General features: G+C 41.2%; 1 protein-coding gene across 1 annotated transcript; it reads left to right on the top strand.

Annotated features, from left to right (window-relative positions):
• The first annotated feature begins 880 nt into the window (after positions 1–880).
• On the top strand, positions 881–18,382 carry samhd1 (SAM domain and HD domain 1). The gene is made up of 16 exons (XM_049581994.1): positions 881–1,192; positions 1,353–1,419; positions 1,609–1,681; positions 4,545–4,705; positions 5,146–5,261; positions 5,601–5,671; positions 8,806–8,964; positions 9,222–9,322; positions 9,444–9,552; positions 11,947–12,038; positions 12,128–12,243; positions 14,057–14,196; positions 15,450–15,545; positions 15,897–16,001; positions 16,154–16,291; positions 17,839–18,382. Exons 1-16 carry the CDS (start codon positions 1,012–1,014, stop codon positions 17,986–17,988), a joined length of 1,875 nt encoding a protein of 624 aa, XP_049437951.1. The 5' UTR covers positions 881–1,011; the 3' UTR covers positions 17,989–18,382.
• The last annotated feature ends 1,197 nt before the right edge of the window (positions 18,383–19,579 follow it).

The following is a 19,579-nucleotide window of genomic DNA, read 5'->3' on the forward strand; positions in this document are numbered from 1 at the left end:
CGTTCCTCGGGCCATCCCTGAGTAGTTTTTGCAGTGTGGCATGGTGCATTGTCATTGCTGGGTGGGGGCACTGCCATGAGGTGCTGTACTTGATCTGTAAAGGTAAATAGGAATACTTCCACATTGTTATTTTGGACTTACAAAATTAAGTTGTATCATTACGTGCAGTAATTATTCCACTGTCATGTGAACACTTTAACTATTATTTTATTTATATATAAGACCCTTAGACTAAGAATTATTATAGTTCCTACCTATCACTGTTTTCTGCAGAGAGCATGCAAACAGTAACAGTGAAGTTGGGTGGTGTAGGCTACAGCACCTTCATGTTGGTGTTGAAGATTATGACTGTTTGCTTGCTTATTTATGTGTGTGTGTGTGTGTGTGTGTGTGTGTGTGTTTGGGGGACTTATGGGACTTTTTTTTTGTTTTTTGGCTTAGAGGAGGGGCATACAATCTTAAATGGTTGTATTTTGGTTTGTGTTTTACTTTACCGCACATTTGAAGGAAACCATGCCTTTCAAACTCACTTTGAACGGCATGTCTCCTTAAAAATTGGCCAAAACAAACTTTAAAAAAATATTTGTAGATTCAGGGAAGTCACGATTAATAAATAAATAAATAAAATAAAAAAATAAATTAAAAAACCTAAGTCACGCCCCAGCCACCCCCTTCTCTGATAAATAAAGAACACTCCCTTATCTACTAGAGGAACTGTAGCCCGCTTATTACCCACTGACCAGAAGAATTGCACGACCAAGAAAAAATCATTACTGTATGTAGGCTCATGGACTTTTATTTTTGAAAAAAAATACCGGAAACATCTCTCTTCCGGTTTAGCTTGACGCACCCGGCGTAGAAACAAAACCCGGGTATTTTTCACCGCCTTAGAGTCTCTTGTGCAGAGCAAACCGGTCAGCTGTTACAGTCGACGTGGGTAACATTACCGGCTGTAATTTTGTCGTCTACTCCTCTGACTTACCCAAATTACTGCCCTTTTCTCAGTAAAACATGGAGAACCGAAAACGACCGTTAGAGGCAGTTGTGACCCCTAATGACAGCTACCAAACGCCGGAGAAGAAAGTGTCAGTGGTCCGGCTGCTGGACTCGGACTACACGCAATGGGAAGTGGCGGAAACGTGTCACTACCTGCGAACAGAGGGTCTCGGAGAATGGGAAGATGCATTTAGAGGTTAGCTTAATGGTTTGCTAGCTTACATTGACAGTTCTCATTGTGGGTCTAAATGCAGTTAAGTCACCCGAGCGCTGCTTATTGCACCGCTAGCCTGCTGTTCCTGTTTGTGTGTTGTGACATTTAAGCTAACATCAGTGATGTCCGCTCTGTTGTCCAGCTCAAAAAATCACAGGTGTCGGGCTGCGGTATCTCAGTGATGCTGACCTGGAGAGGATTGGCGTACAGTAAGTGTGTCCTCGTGGGTGTGTGGAAATTAAGGGCATTGTGGGTAGGAAAAAGTGTGGTCAAAGCCACTCACATTGGTGTCACAATAGGGCAGGACCACATGACCGTTCTAACTGGGTTTGCTGTAATGTTTGACACCTCACTCCTCTGTCTCTCTCACCCCCACTCCCCATCCTCCATTTGTCCAGGTGCCTTGGTGACCGTCTAAAGATCCTACACAGCCTCAGGAAGCTGTGGCAGATAGAAGCAGAGCCGAATAAGGTAAAAGCTGTAACTCAAAGCTGCACTTTCAAGGCTAAAGTGATAAGGGAGGCATAATAAAGGAGGAGAACTTGTAGGATAAACGGCAAGGAAGTGTGAGAGGACACAAGGGTTAGTGCACGAAACACAGAATATTTTCCTTCTTTTCATTTTCTGACCACTATTTTGTTCCCCACCTACACCTTGAATAAATAAATAAATAGGTTACAACATAAATGAAAAGGTTAACAGGAAAGGCTAGACCAGGGGCCTCATTTATAACCACTGAGTACGCACAAAAAAGGGAAATTGGCAACACAGATGGTGAGGTGGTGAACTGAAGCCAGATTGTGGAGATTAGATGTGAGAGGAATCATACTTAAAACGATCTCTCACACATTTAAGTTACACCTTTTGTATAGATCCACTTCATAAACATTCAAATGCAGCAGTGTTGTTTGTGCCAAGTGAGCCACAACACCTTTTGATTGCAAAATATATGTCACCTTAAATCTCAGCTCAGATCCCACTCAGTATTTTATTAGCCCCGTCTCACCATCACATTCCCCACTACTGGAGCACAGAGGAGGGTCGGTGCCAGATTGTGTGCTGCTGACACTTGTGGTCAGCTGTGGAGCGCATCATGTGCCGCTGGGTGATGTAAGACAGTGGCGCGTGACAGGATTCAGGAAATACTGGCTTTCCTTTACCCGATAGTAAGTGTGAATAAACCGAGTCATTCTCACCTCAACCACATTAATCGTTATAACTGATGACATTAATGTCGTCGGCTGTAAAAATCCAAGAAAACATCAGCAGAACACTGTGTCAACAGTTTTAAGTAATCTCCTCTGTGCCTATATCACCAAGTACCATTTTAGTTTTCAGATAGTGTGTAAAATGGTGCAGGGAACATGAGTGTGCTTTCAGGTGCACAGAGTGCACTGGAGACACTGCGACACGTCTCACCCGCCACATCTTGAATTAATTTATTTTTTATTTCGAACATAAAAAAAATAAAATTTAAAGACAGAAAACAGAATACAAACAAAAAAGAACAGTGTCCGAAAAGGAGCAGGTAGAAGTAAAACTTATATGACCCTACCCCTTTCTTACTTATCTATTAATAAATTAAACAGCTTCATAAATCAATTTACAACCAAATATAAACATACAAACAACCATCCCCAATTTATTTACAACCCAAATTAAATATATACACATTCATCAAATTATTTACAACCCTAATATCCACCCAGTGTTTACTGGGTGGATAGTAGGGGTGTCTTAACCTGCACATAATAAAAGTAGCGTAGCCTAAATTAGAAAAGATGTCAGGGTTGATTTATTTATTTATTTATTTAGCATTCATCTTTAGATCTGACTTTTTTATGTGAAGTAGTGTCCTGTTTGATGAACTGACTGCATTAAAAGTAGCAGAACATGTTCCCACTCACTGCCTTTACTTTAGTTTGTGACCCCACTGCCCACCAAACAATTAGCTCTGTGCTTTCTTACTTCCAGCTCTCCCACAAGCAGCTTGATTTCTGTGTCAGGAAAATTAGCTTTCTAGGTTTACCTCTCGGCCGTTGCCATGATTTACTGTAAAGAACCACTGATTGGCTGGCTCATGCCTATGCATCAATCAGGATTAATGAGGTGCTTTGCACAGACCACCTATGGTTGAATGTGGGCACTTAGAAGGCGGGATATGAGGCTGGTCCATGTGCAGACAATTCCAGGTTGATTTGGGATTTATAAAAGAAAATTGCACACTGGCAGATGTACGCACGGTTTTATAATTCAGAATATGTTTCAGCATATGTACATTTCCTCATTTGTAAGTATGCAAACATTAAGTGTGGATCCTCCAATCAGTTTTATAAAAGAGGCTCCGGTTCCTTGATCCCTTTTTTTGCAGAGCTTTCAGAGATGACTTTGAATGATGACATTTGACATTTTTACCAGCCTTCAATCTGCTCATTCTTTTTTTAAATCACTGGTAAAGTCACACTTTTATCATGTAACCTACGCCTCTATTAGTTCACTCTACTCCTTACTGTTTTACTCACTGTATCACGCAGTCGTTTCTGTCTTGTTTTAAAGTGGAGATGAGACACTGAACAGTGTGATTGTGGTTTGTTTGATTTTTATCTCAGGCAAGATATGACACTGCAACCCAACTTTATGTCCACCGAGATTTGCTAGAAAACTAGATTGTCATTTGCGTTTTTTCACCAGCAGGGCGCTGATATTTTTCTGCAAGCTAGTTGGTGACCTCACGAGCATCATCCTCACCTAGAAGCCACCTTGTAGCCACCTACAAGCCAAGTCAAGTGTGGGCGTTTTCTGCGTCACAGAGCAGCGATAAAATAAAAAAATGGTGTGACAGAACTGTCAGTGTGAGCGCCACTTGAACTTGTCTTGTTTCCCTGTGGGTGTCAGGTTAGATAGTTGGTGATGGCAGTTCGGTTTTGGGTTCATGAACCCAGCTTCCTCTGGGTGTATGTAATAGACTATTATCCCTGACACGGGGACACCAACAAGATCTTGCTGGCTGTCTGATAAAAATAATAGAAAACGAAGCGTTCCCTCCTCAGGGCAGACTCAACTTATAATATTAGGCTGGTTGATTATGATAGCTTACCACCATACAGAGAACAAACAGCCGTTAAAGGACAAAACATGCAAAACATGCAAAACAGCACCAGCAAGTTTACCAAGCCCAGCTCAACAAGTCCTACTGGGGAACAAGCAGGCAGTTGCTTATTCTTTCATCTCCTCTTTATGCCAACCATGTCTATCTAGTCTGGACTGGTTATACGTTTAAATTATGAGTGGAAAAACAAGTTTCTTTGCTGTTTGTTGTCCTTTCCTCTGCCAGGTGTTTAACGATCCCATACACGGGCATGTGGAGCTGCACCCTCTTCTCATCAAAATCATTGACACACCTCAGTTCCAGAGACTACGAAACCTCAAGCAGCTTGGAGGGACCTACTTTGTTTTTCCTGGAGCATCCCACAACCGCTTTGAACACTGCATTGGGTAGGTCCTCAGTTAAAAACAGTGTGTAGTGATTAGGGTTTATAACGAGTCATCATGAACCAGCATTGTTCTGCTGTTAAATACGTATATAAAGCTGTAAAGCCACAGTGTGAACAGTGGTTAGAAAAGCTTCAAAACCAGCCACAACTCAGCCCTGAGCAGAGTGACCGTCTGCTACTCACCAGTCAACAGACTGCAGTGTTCACAGCTTCACCTTTTTAGTATCAGATCTGTGTGCTAGGTACCCCAATAGAGAGGGGGGGCAAAAATGGGGACGGTACAGAATGGTTCCACTGGTACAATCCAGGGCTGTACCCGACTAAAAATTATGCTCGTCAAATCAGATTTAGCTGTTCAGTATTAATATCTCTTTATAGTTATTTATTGTCATGTTTTGTTGAATGTTCACTGTATATCTGGGTTTTGTTGTGCTGATACAGGGTGGGTTACTTGGCAGGGCGTCTTGTACAAGCTCTGAATCAGAGGCAGCCAGAACTCCTTATCTCACGCAGAGACATCCTTTGTGTGCAGATCGCTGGTCTCTGCCATGACCTGGGTGAGTGATACACACCTTTTCACTATTACATGTAATAGGTTTTAAATGGTAATTGCTTGGTGTGTTCAAGACCGAAAATAAAAGTGTAACTATCCACAAAGTGTCACATAAAAGCCAGTGCTGATCTAATGGTCAGGGGTATGACCTGGGTGAGTGGTACTCAGGTCCTCAGATGTTTAAGGTGTTATCCTCTTAGGCACTGGGTGTGGGCATAAGTGAGAATAAAAGTCAAATTAAAAAATGAAATGAAATTGAGGACATGCAGCTTCCCACACACCAAAATCGATAACTTTGTTTTGATTTCCCCCCGTAATCCCCCTCGTCCCCGTCACTTTTCAGGACATGGGCCATTTTCCCACATGTTTGATGGACAGTTCATCCCCAAAGCACGTCCAGGAATTGGGTGGAAGGTAAGAGAACGCTGTGCGTGTGTGTGTTGTCCTTTGCCATATGCAGCGAGTGTCAAACAACACAGCCAAAATATGAAATACGTTTATGGAGTTATAAATTGCATCGACAGATTATCTTTCTCTCAGTTGGAAAATGCAGGCAGTCTGGGACATTCTCTTCTCGTCTTCTGATTGCTTAATTTCCTCTTACTGAACAAAATACTAGTGTTGTTGGCCTGTAGTTTGCAGAGGTTTCAAACCGGTGTTATGAGTCATCTGGAAATTATTTGGCAGTCAAAGAGATGCAAAAGAGCACCCCTTCTTACATAACAGAAACATACTAGGCCGGACAAATCCGTGCCAACTGATCTGACACAAACAATTACTGGTTAAAAGGGTGTCTCAGTTCAGTTTCTTCAGCCACACATCTCAAATGGACTATCCCAGTGTTCTCAAAATAAGATAGCAACTGCTGTAGTTAAGATATTTTCACAAAGACAGATATACTGTTTGTATGGAAAAAATGGGAACACCCTGAAAAGTCAGAGGGACAGATAATAATGACTGTCTGGAAAACGGCTGGCTTTTTTTTTTTGAAAAGTAACAGGAAAAGGCCTTGAGGGCTCTATTAGTCAGCCGCTGTGGAGACTGTTAAAGCCTGGGTGCTTTTATCTAAGACATAATGTAGTGACGCTGGATCTGTGAACAGTCTGTCTTTTTGAACAATTCTTAGAAAAAAACAAGTGACCTCAATTCTCAAGTGTGAGAGAATCTAAAATCATGCTACTGAATGGTGCATGTGCAGTTGTGCATGATAAGGATGGACATTTTGAGTAACTTCTACATTTGAGTCCTCACAAAAAATATTATAGAACACTTGAGTACTTATGAAAAAGGTCTAATATAAGAATAGGAGCATAAGTTGGCCAACAACAGAAACCAAGTGCAATTTGAGAAGTATTTATGAAACAACCAGACTTCAGTTCACCTGTTAAATCATAAATTCAAACCTGTGAAAAATCAACAAACTCCTGTTAGACACAGCACTAAAGGACTCTCTGGAGTAGGGCTGCAAGGATTAGTCGACTAATCCGTGACTAATCGACTATTAAAATAATTGATGACTATTTTAGTAGTCGACTAATCGGTTTGAGTCATTTTTCATAGAAAAGTACTATAAAAGTACCCCAAAATACTCTTATTGCAGCCTCTTATGTTCAGATATTGGCAGCTTTACACACCCTCCCATGACGGTGAACTAAAACCCTTTGGCGTGAGTACGAAACAAGACATTAGATGACATAATTTTGGGGTTTGGGAGAGACAGACCGACATTTTTCAACATTTAAACACATTTTTCGATAAAATGATTAGTCGACTAATCAGTCACTAACATCCACCACCGAGCAGTTTAACAGTCCCAACAAGCTCACACTGATAATGACTCTGTTTTTAAACCTGTCAACTGTTAGGTAACGTTAGCTTTGTGATGCTAATAGTGTGTGCAGGTGGACTCTCTCTGACTGTTCCCCCGCGCAGAGCTCACACTAGCACAGCAGTAGTCTCATAATAAGATTTTTCCCATTTTAAATAGTTAGAAAAATGGAAGAGTCATGTTCACATGTGGGAGGTTGGGCAGCGATTACTCTATACGTTGAACAAATATGTCCAAATGAATACTCGAGAGCCAGGTTAGGTTCTGAGAGCTGTTCCTTGGCCTGCATCCCTAAGTCGAATTACAAGTTATTCATGAGCACACACACCCTGAGCTGACAAAGGAGTTATTCACGAACACACACCCACTGAGCGAGTCACTCTACAGCACACACTCAGCTGTAGGTACCAAAAAAAAAACCAAACACCAGCCATTCATGAGTCAGTATGCTTGTGGTGAGTGAACAACACAAACTGGCTGGGGGGTTACTTGCAGCCTGCTCTTCTCATCACTAATATAATAGCCCTTTTTAGATAGGAGTTGTGCAAGTTTGCAGGAAAGCCCAATCAGTCTTTTTTCAGCATTGGCAGTTTCAAAACAAAATGCCGCGTACCTACTTTTGTTCATAAAGAATGCGCCTTTTTCAGGGCAATGGGGGGCGTGAGCAAGTAACAAAACGTGTAGCTTAGCATGTGACGTAAACAGTGACGTGGGAGGAAAGCCGCGGCTGGTCAGTCCTTCAGCGATTCTCTCGTAAGTTGGCCCGTTCTTCACCGTCCCGTCATCTAACGGTTAAAGGCCTCTTTGTTTGCAAGGACAAGGAGGGCGCGCAATTCTTTGTTTCCTCAGTTGCTCATCTTTACAGTGTCTGTCAGGTTTGCGTTTCCCTCTTGCTGATAGCTGCTCGCTAATTCCTGCTATCAGCTGTTTCCTATTTATCCACTGCCAGTGGGTTGCACGTGCAGCGTCATCAACAGCTCCTCCCACAAGTCCCGTTGCGGAAGGGCGCCTCGGTCTGTTTCAACTAAAATGGTTGTGCCAATATGACTACCCTCCGAGGCGGAAAATTGGGCACCTCGGATCACCTCTCCAATCTACGCTCGTAGCTTGTCGGCAAAACAGCCTAACATTCGCGGAAAATCTGGCAGTGTAAAAGGGGCTATTGTTGCCCACTGCAACTTTAAAGAGTCCAATAGATTTTAGGATGTTCGTATGCTGGAATGACACAAATCAGACACAAATCCTCTCATCACATAACTCTCAAATAGGTGATGTAGTCTTTAAGATACACACTTAACTCCTTCCTTGGCTTTATCTATAAGGACACAGATTGCCCTCTTTTTATTTTTCCTTTAAATTGGTCAGTAATTTGTAGTGACGATATTTCCTGCTTTACCAGAAGTTGTGAAGTCACAGCAATAAACAGCACCTTGCTTACAGAGGCTTTTAATGTCATTTGACTTGTAAATGTGACAGTTGAGTGCTAACATAGTGATTGCTTTGTTCAGAATGAGCTGTATCACTGATAAGAACCACAAGGCACACGTCGTTATGTAAGTTATGACCACAGACCTGCCGTCAGGAAAACGTGAGATAAGACAAGCGTATTGGTGTGCTGTCACAGTTTAGCTGAGATAAGCCTTTTCTATTTGAGTACTGAGTCATTGTGCTTTCATTTTCAAATTGTGACCATGCACATTTGTGTCTGTGTACTCTGCAGCATGAGAAAGCCTCTCTAGACATGTTTGACTACCTGGTAAATGACAATGGCCTGAAGCCGGTGATGCAGCAGCACGGCCTGGTGCTACCGGAGGACCTAGACTTTATAAAGGAACAGATTGCTGGACCATTGGATCCCAGTGGAGCTCAAGGCAAGAAGGTAGCTGTCAGTTCTGCTTATGTAAAATAAGTCTGTGTGGCTACAACAGCTCATGTCTGATTTGTTTGAATAATAATAATGTGTATGTATATTTTCACACCTACTAACTTGTTTTTAGCTGTGTCTCTGTTTGTATGTGTTTGTATCTTCCTGTTATTCTAAACACTGTGTAACCAGAGTGAAAATTCCTCGTATGCTTGCACGTACTTGGACAATAAAGCTGATTCTGATATTGCTGTTGGGTGTCATCTCTGCAGTGGCCATATAAAGGTCGTCCAGAGGACAAGTCCTTCCTTTATGAAATCGTGGCCAACAAAAGAAATGGCATTGATGTAGACAAGTGGGACTACTTTGCCAGGTGGGATTGATGTGTTAGTTCATGAATTAATAATATCCCAAATCATATATATAATATTCATATTTTTCTCTTTAGTTTAACTGACTGTGTTGTCACACATTTCTTCACTGTGTCCTCTCAGGGACTGCTACCACCTGGGCATCCAGAACAACTTTGACTACCGCCGCTTCCTAAAGTTTGCCAGGGTGTGTGAGGTGGACGGGCAGAAGCACATCTGCACAAGAGACAAGGTGCTGACTTTGTTATATCTGCTTTTTGAAGAGCTTATAAAGCAGCAGTGTGTTGAGAGGATTCAGGGTTTCCCCCCCAGAAAACTTTTTAGGCCAGGTGGCAAGTGTCTTTTGATGGGCCCGGCAGGGGCCTGCAGCCAAGTTTACTTTTAGGGGTGTACACTCAACACAAAATTCACGGTTCGGTATGTACCTTAGTTTTGGTGTCATGATTTAGTACATTTTTTGGATTTTTACAGCAGAGAAAACAAAAGAAAAATGCAGAAAATAATATTTTTTGCATTGATTTTGAAAATTTTAAACGTCCAGCAGTCACCCATTGGCCATAATTCTTACTGTAACAGTTAAGGCACTCAAGTACTGGCGTATTGTCAGTAAGAAAAACAAAACAAAACACAAATGTCAGTAATGCTCCATCACAAGACTCTTACCTGTTAATTCCTGATCTACAGCTTGCAGTTGCCCTTAATACGGTGCAGGCACCATGGATTGACTAAAATCCACTTGTAAATGTACACTGTAGCAGGGCTCAAGCACTTTGACCACATGCTTGGATTTGGTATTCTCTTTGAATGAGTATAGTCACATGTATGCAGCAACAAATACTCCATAGTGTCAGTTATTACTGGGGCCGCCCCCTAATAGTCAACCAACCATTAGTCGACCAGAAAGGTCATTAGTTGTCAAGATTTCGTTCGTCACATAGTTGCAGAAAAAAAATAAAACAAACGTGAAACTCTATTAGGAGCTGCGCCTTGTCAAAATAAATCAAAACCTACATGACTGGGATATGTGAGAATTAAATTTGAAAGGACAGACACAGGAAGTGGCCACGCTCAGCAGTCAGACAGGAGTCACATAATAAACCAATCACAGCCGACAGATATCTTTCCCTTCGTCCCTAAATATTCAGTCTGATGAATACAGAAAAGTTGATCATGTTAGTGCAGGGCTACCCAGAGCTTTACATCTGTCCCACAGACGATAGGTCTACACACTTAGAAACAGCACCTGGAAGAAGATCAGCTCTGCACTCAGGATTTCAGGTAAATAGGCTACACATAGCAACCTCAGCCGCAACCTGCCGCCATGCTCCTGAAAGCTGGCCAGAAAAGGCACAAATGTAGCGCCCAGCGCCAGACCTGACATTTTGAGGCGGTTAAAGACACGCCACGTGTCCGGCCCCTAATTTCCAGGGCTGGTACTGTATCTGCGGTTATTCCACAGACCAGTTAATAACATGTCGGGCAGGAAATCCAAAGTGTGGGATCATTTTGAGAAAGTGAAGGACGAAGCCAAGGTGATATGTAAACTCATCTTCATTGGTCGACTACAAACATGACGTATCATCTGAAACATGTCAGTAGCTACATGCCCATTAGCCACTTAGCACAATCATTACTGCTTTGCCGACAGCGTCATTAACAGGCGGCTCGCTCAGTGTGTGACGTGCACTTGTAGATAAAATATAGGCCTATATTAATGAAGGTTCATTAGTACGGTTTTGTATTTCTCTGTAATGTAGCACAGTGTTAACAATGTTACTGATACTATTCTTTCTCACACCTTCAACTCAAACCATTGTGTTGCCCCGCCCAAAATATATAATCTAATAATTAAATTAATATCGTAAACAGGCGGGCGACTAGTCGACTAATGGCGCTAAATGACGACTATTGGTTGACTAGGAAAATTCTTATTGGGGGGCAGCCCTAGTTATTACTTTGGCACAGTCTGAATTTTCATTGGGAAGCAGCTTGAATGCTCTGGGAAGAAGGACTGGCCTTCCTCTCCAGTTGTTGTCTTGTTCTGCTAATTAACACATTTGGGTGATGCTGTCCCAAATGAAATGTTAGTAGCCATCCTGAGAGCTCCGCCTCAGAACATAATGAGCACTCAGAGGGGTTCAGTCTCTGTGACAACAGAATCACGGACGGCATCACAGAATTGACATTATCCCTAAATGAGGTGTCAGCAAAGAGTAAAGAAACATCAGTTACTGACAGTTAGGGTAGCTAGCTAAGGTTTCCAGTAATGTGAGCATGAGGGTAAAGAACAATGGGCCTCATTCCCCAATATCTTGTTTTATATGTCTATAGAAGTATATCTTAAGAAAGGCCCTAATAAAGGTCTACATCAGATTCATGATGTGTTTGTAAACCACAGAATTGTTCGTACTTGTGTTCCACTAATGATGAATCCCACTGTCCTCATAAATTTAAAGTGCCAACCTGGTACTAGCAAGGTGTACTTAATAAAGTGGCCAGTGAAGGGGGGGGGGGGTATTTTCTGAGATGGCTATAGTACAGTGAAAATCGTATACCTTTGCAACTTAAGTCCTAACTTATGTTATGTATATTATCTTATCTTAAATGCACGTAATTCTTTTAACAGGAGGTGGGCAACCTGTACGACATGTTCCACACAAGGAACTGTCTCCACAGAAGAGCCTACCAGCACAAAGTGGGCAACATCATAGAGACTATGTAAGTAGCTAATTGCTCTGATGTAGCTTGATGTCTTTGCTTCATGGTTGAGTTTTTGAAAAATGATGATGTCTGGTATGATCATCCAGGATCACAGAGGCCTTTTTAAAAGCAGACAAGCACATCCAGATTGAAGGCTCAGGAGGGAAGATGTTCACTCTCTCCACAGCCATAGATGACATGGAGGCCTACACCAAGCTGACAGGTCTGTAGATGCCACTGTGTTCAAACACCAAATTGATGAGCAAACAGGTAAATCATGTTATATAGCAACACATTTTTTCATGTTGTGCTAAGGTATGCTATAGGGGTGTGACGGTCCATCGGTCTGGATGTATACATTAATTAAATGATCCATAATTATCGATGCAAAATGAAAACTTAGGATTCTGTGTCACCATCAAACCGCAGCAGGCAGATGGAAGCAGCCAAGAGAAAGACGGGACAGGATAGCGTTATTTACTCTGGAATAAATCAACAGCATGGAAATATTTTAGATTTTAGGAGAAAATACAGGTCATGATGTTAAATGATCTTGCTATTTGTTCACGCTTCATGGCTGTTAGGAGAAGCTTGCCTTCAGGGCATTAAGCCAGATAGACCTGAGGTTTTAGGGAAAAGATGATGGTTTGGGGTGAAATGAAAACAATTCCTCCAGCAAAGGCTTTCTGGCAGAAACCCTGAAGGCTAACTTACCCCATGTGCTGTTTTATGTGTGGCAGCAGAGTCAATTTAAATTCAACTTTACTGCACTTGTTTGTTTTTTTTATCTTTAATGGGACAAAGCAAAAGTAAAAGGAGTGGCGGCTTGGCAGACCCCTGAATCGCATAGAATTGAAACCGTATTACGGCAGACTTTGTAATAAACATAGATATCATATCATCATATTGCACCATGACAAAACTAGTGATTTACACCCCTAGTAAACTGTGATTGTCAGCTACTGTTAAAGCAGCCAGCAAAAGTGAATGTAAAAGTCAACCCGACCTTTGTCCCTTTTGCATTTTCCCTCATTATGTTAGAGTTTTTACAGCGCTGTGTCCACGATTGTCTTAGCTTCCTCTTGGACACATGCTGCTTATGGTCTGGCATCTGTCAGCTACCTTTTTATAAAGTCCCAAACTCACCTGCGCACTGTGCCCAGGAACATCCTGAACATAGCAAAATAAGAAAATACAGGCAGAGGGCAGAGTCTGTGCAGATAAATACACCACCACACCCCCTAGTGGGTCATAAGTGATGATAGAGAGGGATTACTTCTAAATCCCTGCTTCAAAGCCAGTTAGATTAAAATGACACGAATGTGTGTGTTTTGTACTTACACACTTTTATTGCACTTCAATCTTTTACCTCTTCACTTCCTGTTTTTGTGACATTTGTCTGTATTGAATACATTGAGGCAATTTATCACATTCATGTTTTATGACCCCTCAGTCGACTGACAGTCTTCAAGTCGAGCGGTTTCTGTGTTTTGTCTCGTTTGCTTTTTTTTTTGTCAGTCACAGTGCAGTGTGCTTCTGGGGATGTTTCGGTCCCCAGATTTAGCTGCAGTCAGCACTCTTAGCTTTCACGCTGTACTTCTGTACAGGCAGCTGCAGACACAGAGACAGCTGCCCATAGGAGGGGAGGCTTTGTGGGGAGGCCTGACAGGTTCAGAGATAACATTATCTTCTGCCTTCTGCATAGAATTGGTTAATTTACAGCTCACAGCAACTTAATTAAATAAATTTAGTGGCTTTTGTTTGATATCTGCTGTCGGCAAAAACTGTTGCGCATTTCCGATCTTTCGATAGCACAGTTAGCGTGTTTACTACATTACGCAACTGCCACTGTCGCACTGAACATTCAGCCAAACTCTGTCTGGAAAAAGGGAACAAACAGCCGAACATTTGTATTTAACATCTAATACTGATTGACATTATTCTGAGTAATTTAATTGTAATTTTTCGATTGACTTTGGTGTCTTTAGTTTGCTTCATCTGATGTGTCCCCTACTCATTTTCGGTTTGTCTTGTAGATCATGTGTTTGAACAAATACTCTACTCCTCCTCCCCGGAGCTGGCTGAATCAAGGCAGATTCTACGCAACATCATCTGTCGACGCCTCTACAAGTGTCTGGGCCAAACCCAGGCAAAGAAACCTGTGAAAGTAACCCGGGTGTGTGTTTGTGTCTTTGTATGGCTGTGTTTGAACACACATTCTGCTTATCACAGCATCCATCGTCAGCAAATCATAATCATAGTCGTAACTATGAAGTATCTTTTGAATTGTTCAACTATTGCAAGAATTTACATCCGTCTTTGAGTATGAGGCTAAGTACCTCATATTGTATTCATTGAGTAGTTGGAAATGTTTTTTGTTGGAGCTAGTTGTTGTTTTGTGCAGTTTGTTTTCGGTGTGTATGATTGTTAGCTAGTTTTGCAGTGTATTCTCTGATGCTTTTGAGTTGTCACGTAGGACTTAAGCTAACAATCTTATTATCAATTGATCTATCATATCTATGATCTGTCTTTTTGTTAATTACTTAATTGTCAAGTCTAAAACAGTATCAGAATTAGGGTTGGGTACCGAAACTCAGTACTTTTTGTACTTGGTACCGATTCACGTCGGTACTACTGAGTACCGATTCACTTAAAATGAATCAGTGCCAAATTTCGGTACCTGAGGTGGAGGCGGAGCGAGAGCGCATGACTCGCACCTCAGTCTCAGCAACAATGGCGACAAAAAAAATGTGCAGACAAAAGTTAACGTGCAGCACTGTTCCTAAATGTTCTCAATAAAATGTTGAAACTGAGAAGTTTAGACTTTAAAGAGTACTGAAATAAGGTACCGTTTGGTACCGGTACCAAATTCCAGATACCGGTACCGGTACCGTATCAGTTCAATTATGAACGGTACCCAACCCTAATCAGAATATGGTGAAAAATGCACTTCACCAGAGCCTGAGGTGATGTCTTTAAATTGCTTGTTTTGTCTGATCATAACGTAGTAATATTTAAGTCACTGTGATATAAATATAAAATGGAGAGAAGCATCACATTCTCACTTTTAAGAAGCTGGAACCAGCACATGTTTGGTATTTCTGCTTGATAATTTATTTTAAGGATAAACTGAAAATTGCTCACAATTTCTGTCGACCGTCAAATTGACTCACAATTTCTGACCCCTTGTTGATGCTTTGATGAAGCTAATGAGCTTCCTGATAAATGGAATGAAACTTGTTTGTGTCATTAGATTTTGGAAAATAGATTGGAAAGATTAGATTTGAGCGAAGAAATTGTTCATTTTGTGGTTAAATATATTTTGTATTTTCTTCTATATTGCTATGATACCACTATGATAAAAATCCAAGGGTCATATCTCATGTATTGTCCTTGCTGAAATGCTCTTGCTCTTTCTCCGTTCATAAGGAGATGATTCAAAGCTGGGAGGCAGATCTGGCTCAATCCATCCCTCAGAGCAGCTCCCAGGATGTCAGTCTGCAGCCAGAGGACTTTGTCGTTCAAGTGAGTTTTTAATGTAATTACTTTTAATCTAATACAGTCAATTTTGGAAGCAGCACAACATCTCTCCCTACTCCTTCTCTCTTGCCTTGCGCATGCAAGTAGGAGTGAGTTACTGTGGTTACAGGAATTGGCGTTACTGGGTTATTTTGTCGAAAGACTGTCGTAGTATATAATATATAATAAGCCTCTGTGAAGCTTGACAAAAACGTAATATGTATGAATGTGCAATAGTCTTTGTAAGATAACAGCCCGTCAAAATAAATGTGGATGGATGGATGGATTATAAGCTAATGCCTTAACCTTTCTGGCTTACTGCACTCGATGATCTAAAAACTCCTCCTTCTCTTTTAGGTCATTTTTATGGACTATGGGATGGGGGAAGAGAACCCCATCAACAATGTGCGTTTCTATTGCAAGGATGATCTGACCACAGCCATCCAGATTCGCAAGAACCAGGTCAGAACTGAAGAAAAGACCACGGACTTCAAATCTTGAATCTGTCTTTGCATGCTGTTGTGTTATGGACGTTTTCCTCTTAATGAGTCGAAGCTGTCTGTCTCAAATGGCATGCCTCAGAGTAAACTATGTGGTGCTCTCATTTTTGGCAGGTGTCTAAACTTCTCCCAGAGCAGTTTGCAGAGCAGCTCATCAGAGTTTACTGCAAGAAAACCGATGACAGGAGTCTGGAGGCAGCCAAGAAGCACTTTGTCCTTTGGTGCATAAAGAAAGACTTCTCAAAACCTCAGGTAATATTTCAGGTATATTTGTTGAACATGACATAGATACATTGCCTCTACCTCAAACTGTAGGGACTTTTTTACGATGGACAAATAAATGTAATAGTAAATGAGTAGCACTTTTGAGCTAAGTAATGAGCAAGTCCCGGAGTTGTTTCTATCTTGTGTCAGATGCACTCAAAGATGCACATACAGGGCAAGCGCACACTGGTGATATGACACATGTCTGCAAACTATAGACGGGGCATACGCCGATTTAAACAATGGTTTTTAAAACACTGGAAATTTTGCTTTAATATGTTTTTTTGTGGTAGGAAAGCACGTTTTGTTGGGCCCATAGACTGTATAAAGATCATTCGTAGCTACCCTGGATCTGACTCATAGGCCACATCCACATTTACACGTTTTCATTTTAAAAAAGCATTTTAAAACAATCTCCGTACACACAAGCATTTCAGAATTTATCTCCATCCGTACTGACACACCTCAAAACGGGAATCACACGACCATTCAGATACAGTGGCTTGCATGTGCCAATATAAACAGGAAGCAGATTGTTTTCTCTGCGGGCGGTGGCTTAGTTACAGGAAACGATCCAGCTGCCTCTCTGTCAGCCTTGCTAGATATAGGCTCTTGCAAGTCTTGGTGGTGCTTTTTGTGGTTGGCTTTTGGCGGCGGTGGCACGAGGTTGTGAGTCACTCATCGGGATAAGGAAAACAGCTCACCAGTCTGTTAACTCTCCTGCTGCTGAATTCTGCTAGCTTTCCGTTTGCTAGCCAGGTCGATGTTTTCAAATGTAAACATCAGTAAACATACAGTAAAGATAGAAAGGAATGAGCACAAGCTAAACTAGCATCCTACTAGCCGTTGTACAGGCGTTGGAAAATAAACTGGGCGACCTCCATGACGCATCGGTTTCTATCAAGATATCAGGAACTGTAATATCCTTTGATTCACTGAAACTTGAATTGGCTGTTTCTCAGACCATTCAGCATGTTAAATAAGTGGTAGAGCATGTCAATTACTCTGATTGATAGGTCAGCTCAGTGCTTAAGGAGAGAAGCGGAAGTAAGGAAAGCAACTAAAGTCAAGGGGGTGTGAGATCGAAACAAATTTATTATATTAGGTAGGATTCTTTTTTTAGTCATCACGCTCTTTAGCAGGGACAGTTCATGATTGTTTAATATTTGCTGGCACACTAAATATCATCAGGTTGTGTTTTTAATGTGCTTTGCCTTTTTTAATGACAAACTACCACCCCCTGCTGGTATGGAGAGTTATTTCTTCTCACACAGGCGCAGACTGTAGCCTTTGGGTGTGTTCAAGCACAACTTCTTGGTGACGTGAGGCAATGCAACAGTCAGCTGTCATCACCGCTACTTCTATGATGTCTTTGATGATTCCTCCTCCGGTCCACATACATTGTTGAACTGGGAGGGAAGAATTATGTCACAGATCCCCAGTGCAGGGCCCTGCATCAGTCACAGTGATTTGGTGTTTACACTTGACATTGCCCTTGTTAACTCTGATATCTATGGGGTTTTATTCACACACAGGACGGAGACATAATAGCACCCGAGCTGACGCCTCTGAAAGCCAGCTGGGCAAACAACAACGAGGGCGAGGATGGCAAAGCTGGCAGCTCCAGGAGAGTAAACTGTGTAAATGGACATGAGAAAGCCAAAGTTCACCTTTCATTCCACTAAGAAAGAGGAAGAAAGCAAACACCCCCCTGTTACACATTTGGTAGATGAGACAGTGTTGAGTGAAAATACATGTATGTTTCTACGAGGCGAGTGTGTTGGTGAGCACAGCAAAAATGAAACAGACAAATTTTGTTTAAAGAATTTTTAAAAAAGGATTCATGGTGGCATATTCAGGGCCTGTACTCAGGGTGTTTACACAGATCCCTCCTCAGTACCCTACACATCTTTTGTTTTCATTTGATCATTTTAATCAGGATTTTATTTCGGACTCCATTTGAAGCTTTAAGCTGATTATTGTTTTTTACTGTTTGCTATCCATTAGCGCTGCTATCATGTGTTTGTATCAAAAACAATAAATCAGGGTCAGAATATTTTATTCTGAACATGCAGTGTATTCAGGGTGGTGTGTTTTTACAGCTGATGTGTTTCAGTGCATTTCTTTTGTTGTTTTCAGATAAGATTTTTTCCCCATAACTTTCAGGCTTTTATATCAAATATGCAGTCAAATATTTCTGGGAGCGGTTTCTGACATTTAAAGTGAGCATTTGTTTTTACCTGACCTTACTTTTGACCTGACTGAATGTATTTATTTTTCAGAGGTGTTTTCTGGTTGAGTGTGTTGTGTAGTGCTTTATTTATTCTCCTGACAGTACAGTAAGTAGCTCAGCTTGCCCTTCACAGAACCTACAGATCTGTGCAACATTTTAAATTTAATTGTGGATACCATTTAAAATGTTTTCCAACTTGCCTGCCTCATAGCTGGCTCTTTTATTTTGCCAATTGTGTACAAAAGAAGTATATTTTTGAAAGAATGCAGCAAACAGAAAATAACTAACGGGTTTGTCTGTCAAAAGTATTTCTATAAAAAGGGTTTGAAAATAAAACTCTTTCTCTCAGTTGTGTCCTCATGTAAGTACACTTGTTGAACACTAGAGGGCAGTTTAGAGACCAGATGAATGTACCAAAAAAAATGTTTTTTTTATATATATATAAAATCCTACAGCTTTGCAATCAACAAATAACATCAGTCCAAAAATGTTGAGTCTGAATTTGATAATGCAACAATAAAATATTCAAATGTTAAAGGTGTACTTTTGCAGGATTGTGAAAGTAAAAGTCAACCTTGATTCACTCTCATATTTGCATGTTTTTTGATGCAGTGTCACTTGGATGCCGCTGGTTATGGTCTGGCACCTGGCTTTACCTTTTTCCCAAGCCCCGTCCTCACCTGAGCGCTGCAGAGGTACACTCTCATAAACATCCCAAGCCCAGAAAATAAGAAAGTACTGACAAAGGGCAGAATCTTTGCATATAGATACACAATAATACACTTCTAGCTGGCTGTGAATGATGATTAAGAGGGATTACTTCTGTTCTAGTATATCTTTAGAGATAGGTTCACACAAGTCTCCCATAAAACAACGTACGAGCACTGAAACAGTTTTTCTTGCTGTATGTATAATGTGCCACCTGCCTATCCATCCGTCCGTATGTCCACACTTCGGAGGACTAAGCAGGAGGAATACTTACTGCCAGGAAAAAAACATGTTCATGTTCATGTTCACGGAATTAAAAGAAAGAATTTTAAAAA

Source organism: Epinephelus fuscoguttatus, linkage group LG7 (assembly GCF_011397635.1).
Source record: "Epinephelus fuscoguttatus linkage group LG7, E.fuscoguttatus.final_Chr_v1".
NCBI lineage: Eukaryota > Metazoa > Chordata > Actinopteri > Perciformes > Serranidae > Epinephelus > Epinephelus fuscoguttatus.